Raw genomic sequence first — 10,000 nt, forward strand, 5'->3', positions numbered from 1 at the left:
AGATAGATATACACACATATGTTTTGTATAAATACATATATTTGCAGAAGCACACAGAAGGAGTCAAAAAATAAAGCCAAATAAATAAGAATAGTTTTAGGGGCATATCAGGACTTCACTGAAATTACATTCCAATAGTTTAGAACCTTTCAAATTCCCTAATAAATTAACGACCAGGCCATGTGTGTGCCTGCCTGTGGAAAACACACTTTCCCTCACTAATTCAACATCTGTTAATTTGGTAATGCTGCCTTTGAATGCCATCTGAATGAACCTAACAGAATTTTGTCTATTTTGAGCACATAACATGAAAACATATAGCATTTTTGCATCATTTCCAGAATTTCAACTTTGTCATTAAATTACAGCGAAAAAAAACATTTATGTTAATATGACATGGTCAACTTAAATAACAAGAAGTGGATTAGATGCCATAGGAGCTTTTAAATTCACATTACGGAGACATTAGTCTTTATAACTTCAGCTTTTGTCACAGGTGTGGTAGTTGTGGATTTTTCTGTCAGTTTTTAATACAATCTTCCTGAATAATATAAGATCATTTACTCTTCTGTGGAGTCAAAATACATCTTCGTACTGGTTCAGTAAATATAACTACTGTCTGACAGATAGAAAACATACTTTTGTGGTTAGCATCTAATCTAAGACTTGTAATAATAATAATAAACTTTTGTTTTCCTCCTCCTTTTTAAACACTCCAAAAAATTAAACAGCTAGGAAAGCAGAACTTATATTTCTAAACCAAGATGCCTGAATACTAGCATTTTTTTGCCTTTGTAGAATTTATTTGTACTATGTATGAAATGTTCAGGGCAAGCAACATGCTAAAAAATAAAACTGCTTTGGAAAAAATATTTTTTCAAATATTTTTTTTTTTTTTTCCAAATACTTCCCACGCAGGGACCTGAAAGAGCTTCTTACCAGAAAATTCCTATAAAACATTTAAAAAGATTATCTTGGTAGAACTGACTTAATGAATACTCAAAATGCAAGCTCAAATCTACCCTGTAAAGCAATCACGGGTTTTTAGCAACTATTTTGACCTTAGTGACACAAACAATTAATTCTATAAACTTAATATCGAAATAAAATTCTACATCTAATGCAGAATAATCTGTCAATGTATTTAATCAAGGATATCTTTTTTCCATGTATTACACATTCTAATATCTAACACCATTTTTAACAGATAAGAGAAAAAAGAGTGAAAAACTCAGATGTGCATTAATGTATATCTGAGATAGACAGAGATCATGTCTCATCTTATGCCAAAATAAAAGTAGAAGCACAAGCCAGAGTAGATTACATTTTGCATCCTATTTTAATAAGAATCTATGTTCAGTTTAGCAATAGTTATAAATTGATAAATATCGACAGTAAGATAAAAAGTTGCTTACGTTCTAGTCATAGATCTTCAAAGCCGACCTGATGACTTGTGACAGCACTCAATCCATTTATCACCAAGTATATATTACAATATATTACAGAATACTGTCATTCTCTCTTGATACATGGGTGAGGAATAACTACCTGATTTAAGGCAAACTCCTCATTTCTATATAAAGATCACAACAGCACAGTTAATCAAGCCAATAGCACGACTTTCCGAACTCCAGAAAATTGCACAGAAGAACCTAATGAAGTCTGTGTTTTAGCTTGTTTACTTTTCATAAACCTACCAATTTGTCATCATATACCATAACAAGATGCAAATCCTGTAAATTTTTTTTTAAGTAAGTTACCTATCTCCGTTGCTTTTTTGTACAGTCTAAAATTCCCATTTAACTTTACCCAGTACATGTTCATGTCACCCTGAAAACATATCTTGGGATTTTACCCAGCTCATATAGCAATCCTTGAGTGTTAGCATCACTTTAAGTAGCTGTCCAGTTGAAGGAAATATATGAAAAGCAGCAATCTTTTACACACTTCCTTTGGCAAAGAAGAAGAAGCTGTAACTAACTTGATTTGTTTATCTGAAAGCCCACATGAAAACTACTGAGAGAAGCCAAAACAGGAATGTCGAACTATGCCATCAGTGCACTATATCTTGCATGTATTTTAACAACAACAAATTGTAACAATAACAACTACAGGTAAGGCTGGAGTTTGTTTTGTTTTTCCACTTTCCAAAGTTTGTTTGGCAGCTCATATTAAAAAATACCATTTTAGAGAGTTAGTACAATGATGATGATGATAAAAACCTGCAGCATTTTCATCTTAAATTAGATTTCAAAAGGCATCTAGTTAAAAAAAAAAGAAAAAAAAAGAGAAAGAAAAGCAAATGTAGTATAAAACTGTGCCTATTATCTAAAGGACATCACTGCATGTTTACTAGTGTTTATGTTTCACATCAACATATTTTATAGAAGGATTTATATGCCTAACTCAAGTTGTATTTAAATCCTATGGTGCAGACTCTACCATAAAATGCCTCTTGAGTCCTATTAACTGTACCCATGGTTTTACTTTGCCTGCCTGCTTATTTAAGATCTAATCACAGTTTTGAAGAAAAGATTGTCACTTCTAAGCCTGTCCCCTCAGAACCTGTCTGTTATTAGCACTCAACTGGATATTTTCATCTTCTGTTGTTATTCTCTGTGGTCTTTGCAAATGCTATCTACTGGAATCTGCGACTATATGGACAAATTGACTACAAATGTCTAGGACTGCTGCTTTGAGTAACATGTAAGTGGCACATTATTCTGTCGATATTTTTGTGTGTTAAGGCGCAAAAGAAGATTTAGATTTAGTTTGCTAAATGTTTTTACCAATTACATACACTGAATCTCAATAAATATTTTAAAAATATACTATTTCTCACTAAAGATTTTTTTAAATGTTATAATTAGAACACTGAAATAAAAGTGATGGCGTACTTTTAAATGAAAATAGCATACAATTTCTATGTTCAAATATGTGTGTGTGTGTACAGAAATACTACATATACATATATAAACTGTATACAGATATATAGGTGAAAAAAATGCTAAGAACTTAACGAGAACACTGACAAATATATTTCCTCATACTAATTTCCTCCTCAATTGTTAAAACAGAATACACTTTAATTTGAAGCAATGCACAGATTTAAGCCTTAAGATTTTTAGCAACTTCTCATATTTCAGACTAAACCTCGTTTAATTCTTCCACATTTTCTGTCACCATTTAGAAAATGTAACTATAAAAGTAGCTCGTGCACACTATTTAATTCAGCACTAAGCCTGGTGCAATTCTAAGAGCTATTACGAGCTGCTATTTAGGAGGCCCGTATACATGCAATTTATCTGGTATGTTAAAAAACATCTTTCTACGAAACTGGACTTGTAAAATATTCCATCTTAAGTGAGGCTACTCTCCTTGCATTTATCCAGCACTCGGTGCTGTAATTAAAAACCTGAATATTTATCAGTGACGGGCTTGAACGTAAAAGGTGCTGAGCGGCCTCAGCAGAGGAGAGGATCAGCCACTGAGCACCTGCAGGAGGGCAGGGAGGACTTGCAGAATTGGAGCCGGGCTGTTTACCAAACAGAGCGACACATTCAGCGCCTCAGTATCACTCACAGTCCCTGTCGGGAAGGAAAGCCTCAGGGACACGGAGTAGAAGGAACCAGGTTTGTGCATGTTTTGAAAAGGAGCCTTGCAGGGACAAGAACTCAGAGGTTGTAACCTTATAATTTAAACAGCTCCGGTAGCGGGACCAGAGGTTAATTTTCCAGTTCTAAAAGCAAAAGTAGCTCTCAGCTGACCCATTCAGAAAACAAGCAAACAAACTTAAAAAATGTTTTAAAAGTGGGGCTGGGAGTACAGCTGCAGACGGGAACACAGCTGGTCCCTCTTTCCCGCAGCTCGCGCTGTCACCCTACGAACGCCCCGCCGCGCGCGGGCACACGGGGACGAGCTCGCTCGTCCCCTGACTGCGGTGGCTCTCAAGCCGGCCGCGCTTTTTATTTACACCTCTGGCACGCAGCAAGCCCGGGAAGTCACCGCGGTGCCCGCGCCTCGGCGCCGACTTTGGAACGATTCCCTGCAAAAGGCAGCGAAGTCGCAAGGAATGTGGCCCTCTGGTGGAAACGCTCGGATCACATCGCACATGACAGCGGCAGCGCGCGGTAAACTAAACTAAGCGCCTCCAAACAGCTCCCGCAGAAGCTCCCGCGCAAGTTTTGCTCAGCGCGCCGGGCGCTCCGCATCCCGGGCAGGCGGCGAGGCCAGCGAGCCCCGGGCGAGCCGCCACCGGGCGCCTCGGGGAGGGCAGGGCACAGCGACAACCAGAACAACACGCAGCGGAGCCCGCCCGGGACCCCTGGGCGCGCGGCGCGCTCGCCCCGCGCTCGCCCGGGGGCCGGGCAGGACGCGAGCCCCCGGCAACCACGGCGCCAAACAAACTCACCTGCTGTTGTTGCAGATGCAGCAGTTCCACTGTGCTTACTTCAGTGCTCGTGTCACCACTTGATCTTCCATCTCTGCTGCCAGCATCTAATTGGCTGCTTAGAGTGCTCATTCCATTTTGATTCATTGAACTGTTGCTTATTGTCTCTGTCGCGGATTCCTGCATCATGACTTAATACCTAAAAGTGATTAAGAAGTATCAATTAGCGCACACGTTACACCTTCGCACTTCCATTATCAAGATGCCCCTCTCTGCCAATTACGGAGACAGCATCTTTAGAGGAAGGGAAAAGCCTCGTGGAGTCATTTACCAAGAAGCGCAATGCAAATTCTGCTTTCCTACAGATACTAATCACTGAAATTATGGTTTCTATAAGCAAGCTCTGTGCGGTTACGTTTAACAGCCAAAATAACATACCATGCGTGCAGCATGGTCAATAGCATTTATGAACGACTACATTTTAAAGTCTACCTATAAAACCAGTTTAAATGAAGGCACGATTTCACATGCTGCTCTATATTTCCTATTATCTAGCTTTGACAACCATGGATGACTATACAGCCTTATTTAAAATATTCACTATCTTGATTCTGTCAGAATTTTACAGCATATCTTATGCAAGGCTGTTGTTTAATGATGCACAGCTAATCATACAAAATTAAAATTTTGTAAGGGTGTTACAAATCATATGGTATCAACCAATGATAAATAGTATAATGGGCTTCTCCTTTTTTGTGACTAAATAAAATTTTGCCTTGGAGGCATTTTAAGAAAAAGCTCCTGCTGCAAACACGTCAGATATTGCCTATTTTTTTAATCAAACGGCTGATATTCATTTATTTTTCTGACATTTAAAACATTTAATACTGTCCTTCCTGGGAAGTAATTAAGCTTATGCATGAGCAGCAATCAAACTGTTCACTTGAAGATGACTTAAAACTCAATTTTAACATAGGCAAATAAATGAAAGATATAAAATTAATTTTCCAGGCATGTATTAGATATGAAAGCTGGAAATAAAATCTATCAAGAATATCACTAATGATTGTGCTAAAAACAGCATAAATTATGCATATTACCTTCTCTACAGTAATAAATGTTTTATCATTTTCACTGCATAAATATACTGTACTTTCAGGATAGCAATGAGATGTCCTGCCAAGATCAGTTGAAATCTTTGCAGTAAATAAAGAACCAATGTGCCCTTACAAACCAGAATTTCAAGGTGCATTTTGTATCTGTAATACGGAAAGGTCAGTTCCTCTTCTTCAAGCTACCTAAATCCTAGGCTGCTCTAAGCGTGGCACAACGCCCCTCACTTCCCTTTAGCACTACACGTAACGTGCTGGAAGAGTCCCCACAACACATCCCCTCGCACAGATACTGCTTTAAAGACGCAGCTGAAGAGGGACAGATGCTCAAGCAAACTCAGCAACGAAACGGAGCTCACTGCGTGGCTCAATTATTCAACTTAGTTATTTGTTCCCCCTCACACAATATCCTCCCGTAACCAAACACCGGGAAAAATCGTTACAACTTAAAATTCTGGCCATGGGATATTAATCAAAATGCTGTATAAATGAGCACCAACAAGACCCTGCAGAGATAAAGCACAGATCAGGTGAAGCAAGTTAAGAAGGGAAAACGCGAGGTATTTAAAGATGCTCTGGTCGAAACTAAACAGGATGCAAAAAACCCAAACACGAACATAGTTAACATAAAGGAGGGCAGCTGTTATAGTGCAGTAAACAACAGCAGAAGCAGATGTGTTTATGAACAAACAGTCCTTGCTAAACACTCTTGTGAACATCAACTAAGAAAAATAATAGAAATGGAAAATGTGATACACAGCGTGATGAATTTTACAAGACAAAAACAAAGCTAATACTCTTTTCTGAGATTAGGCAGCTAATAAGTATTCAAATTAGGCATAAATTTTACATGTACAATGTTTAAAATATTCAGGGAAAAGGGTCTGATTGCCCTTAGTAGTTATATGAAAATTCTAATGCGGGTATTCCACAACCGTGGGAGCAGGCATCCCTTGCAGATTTTTACAATATTTACTTTCAGTAAAAAAAAAGACATGTATATCATAGTAGAAATCTATTTAAAACACTTCATCAACTGTATCGTTACAAGGATTTGGAAATTCAGGAAATTCAAACATTAATCCTCTTTTAGTCAAACAAAGATTTAACCAACAGACAGGTTCATTTAAAAATTCTGATGTTAGACAATAACAGTGGTAAATTTAGCCAAGCACACTAAAAGGGCAGAGGGGGTGTAAATGCTAGGTAATCAAAGCACTGGAAATCTGAATCTGAAAATTAATAAACAAATAAATCAACAACTGTGTTTTTATGTCTGACTCTTTCATTACAATTAGGAGAGAAGGGTTAAACATCTTCCAGTTCATATTAACCAAAGGGTTTTATGTCTTGTGGATTTTGTATCCTTGCAAAGCCCTGGAGTGTACTTCAGGCTCTGCATTTTAACTTAAAGTGTCTGTGAGCCAGCAGAACCGGGTTTAACATAACATGACCAGGAATAGTCGTATTCTGGCAATCGAAACAACAAATCTGACCCAACATCTATGTACAGACAGAATGAAAACTTTAGAGTATTAATATTAGAAAGGGTAATGCATTTGCCAGCTAGGTGGAAGATTCTCTGAAGTTTTTATCTTTTATGAAAAAGTCAATAGAATTTTATGTTAAAATAAAATGTTTTTCTAGTTGTAAAAGGGTATTTTAAAAAACAGTATTCAAACTTCAGTTTGAATAATGCTCGGTGCTGGTTGTCCAAAGGCCCCTTATCACTGCTCTTAGTTAAAAAAGAGCTGCTGAAAAAATAGAGCACAGAATTTTTCTCTTCTCCCTCTCTTCTCTCTCACGCGCGTGTGTGTGAATGTTCTCACATGTGTGCACAAGAACTGTCAACTCTCCACACTCATAAATTAAAGCACTGAAAATATCCGGAAGAGGATCATTTCTAATATCTATACAGCAGTAATTTCAGTTATTTGTGCCAAAATAATCTGCACCACTAACACCTTACCAGGTAAACTTGCTTTCTTGCTTTTACAACAGCTGGACAGAATAATTATCATAAATAACAGTAAATAAATACAAAGGAAATAAGAACACAAGGATTGCCTGACATCAAGCCTTGAAGTTCAATATTCCAGGTAGGACAAGGAGGGCAATAGCTGTGCCTCCGTGTACACAGCCGGATCCCCATCGCACTCCCTAACCCTCCCCTCCTGCCCCGCTCGCAGGCCGCGCACCCGCGCCCACGTCGCAGCCACGCACCCGCGCACACCCGCGCGCACCCGCGCCGGCCGCGCTGCCCACGGCGGGAGAGCAGCTCTGCCCTCGCGTGCTGCAAACAACGCCACGGGGAAAAATACTCGCTGCTCCCGGGAAGGGAGAGGGAACTGCGGGTTATTTTAGCACGCGGCTGCGCTGCAGGTCGAATGCTTAATTCCGCCGGGGAACGCGGGCAAGTGCCTACATCAAAAAAAAAAAAAAAAGAAAAAAAAAAAGAAAGAAATAGCAGACTTCTGAAGTTAGCAGCTACAGTTTTACTTTTGTGCCCTGCAGTAAATCGGGAGTTTTGTGCGTGTGCACGCGTGCACCCGCAAGCACACGTGTGCGAGCGTGTGTTTTAAAGCGGCAAGTCGCCATATAGATACTTATTCTCTACACCACTTCCCTTTTGAAACATTAAACTGACACTGGAACTGACTGCACAAGATTGCATTTTCTCTTCCTAAACAACTTGAATTGAAAGGTTACTTAGTGTAACAATATTTACTTGCAGAATTGTGTTGTTACCAAGGGTATAATGGATGGTGGCTATGCAGGTTTACGCAAGAATGAGTGAAGCATGAGGCATTAGCCATGTGTTTGACATGTTTCAAATTGCTATAATCCAGCATTAAACACACCCAGCAATTCATGCCATTTCTTGCAGCCATAATCTTGAATAAAGCGTGCACAACCACTTATTATATAAATTAGTATATGACTCCCTGTTAGAGTCACAACAGTGCTTTTGTGTTTATTTTGCATCAAGATGTGGTCTTTTATTTGTACAAATAGCAGGATAGAGAAGCACAGCTCAATTAGACCTCCTTACTTTATGATAGGGTGCACCGAATGCCAGGCTTGTTTGGGGTATTTTCCCCTTGGAGGTGCAGGTTTTGCCCAAGTCGGCAGCTGGAGTCACAGGGCGGGGGGCACTCGGCCCCAACCAGGCCCAGGTGTCCCGGCGAGCCCGGCTCCGCGGCTGCCACCAGGGGTCCATCTTTCTGAGAGAAGTTCCTCTGGAAAACACGTCAGCCTTTCATCTCAGGGAGGCTGGCGGCAATTTTGGGCATGTTCCTCCGGTCCAGGGGGAGCCTTCACTGAGCGGGAGTGAGGGCACGCGACTCGTTGCCTCCTACCTACTGGTGGCACCCTCAGCGCGCTGCTGCAAATGAGGCGTTGACTTGCTCGTCTCTGCCCATCTTGTCCCTCTGTGAACGGCACTGTCTTTGCACGTTCAAGGAGCAGCGACCAGCAGTGTGTCACTAGTCGGCCATACTCTAGAGAGGGAGACCAGGAGCCAGCACAAGCTCCCGGTATGTTCAGACATCAAGGGGACTGTGGTCCCACCATCAAGATACACCTCCTGAAGCAAATACCTCTATACCAGCAACTGACCAACATTAAGGTGCCTGTTTATAGTTATACACAGACAACATGTATGTACAGCACACGAGATTAAACATCCTGAATGCGAGCCACTGTAAGATATCCTCCAGGATCATCTCCATTAAATTCTTTCACCTCCAAGACAGAGGCTAAAATCCTGCCTTTTCAAACTTGACTATGATGTAAAAGTTGAGGTGAGGAGCTGGGCTTAAATAATGGTAACTTTTGTGCTCTACTGGAATTAATTCATCATTGACACAAGGTACAATGCGGCTCAAGTCCTGCACTGGTATGTTAAAAAGTCTTTAATACTTTAAGATTGCCTAATAAATCAAAATGCCAAATATGAAGGACATAGCTGAATGTGTGAGAACAAAAAATTAGACAAGCTAAGACAGTATTTTTAAAGATTTTTTCTCCTCAACTGAAACGTTTGGTCTTTCAAAGCTTGAGTTAAGCGGAGTTATAAATTACTTCACTACATATTTTTAAATATGCAAGTAAATGAATATGATTAAAACACTAATTAGGTCAACTGCTATTGAAATATGTAAAATAAAGTACCTATGCTAATAGGTTTAATATGCTACTATCTGCTCAAGTAAGTTTTCTCCACAAAAATGTAAAGTATGCTCAAACACCTTTCAGGAAAACTGCAACTTCCAATCATGAATTACAGTACGTATCACAGCACAGTCAGAAAGCACACAAAATACACATCTCATCTGCCTTAGGAAGTCAAGTAAGCATCTCTGATGAGAAAAAAATAGAAATTTTCATGGCAAAAAAAAAGTTTATTCAAAGAAAATTAATCGTTTCACTAGTTAAAATACCCTAATGACTGATGATGATTGTTGTCATGAAGTAACAGTCCAGAATGGCAAGAAAA

General features: G+C 39.5%; 1 protein-coding gene across 4 annotated transcripts in view; it reads right to left on the reverse strand.

Moving 5' to 3' along the window:
• FOXP2 (forkhead box P2) overlaps positions 1–10,000 on the reverse strand; it is a 349,666-nt gene that overhangs the window by 173,419 nt on the left and 166,247 nt on the right. For all 4 annotated transcript variants that reach the window (XM_088529739.1, XM_088529736.1, XM_088529737.1 and 1 more), the window contains one exon: positions 4,412–4,589. In XM_088529739.1, coding sequence (XP_088385865.1) covers positions 4,412–4,579 — 168 coding nt within the window. In that variant the 5' untranslated portion in view covers positions 4,580–4,589. The remainder of the gene's footprint in view (positions 1–4,411; positions 4,590–10,000) is intronic.

The sequence above is a fragment of the Tinamus guttatus genome, unplaced genomic scaffold (genome assembly GCF_059628265.1).
Source record: "Tinamus guttatus ecotype Peru unplaced genomic scaffold, ASM5962826v1 Tinamus_guttatus_pri_ptg000340l, whole genome shotgun sequence".
Lineage (NCBI taxonomy): Eukaryota > Metazoa > Chordata > Aves > Tinamiformes > Tinamidae > Tinamus > Tinamus guttatus.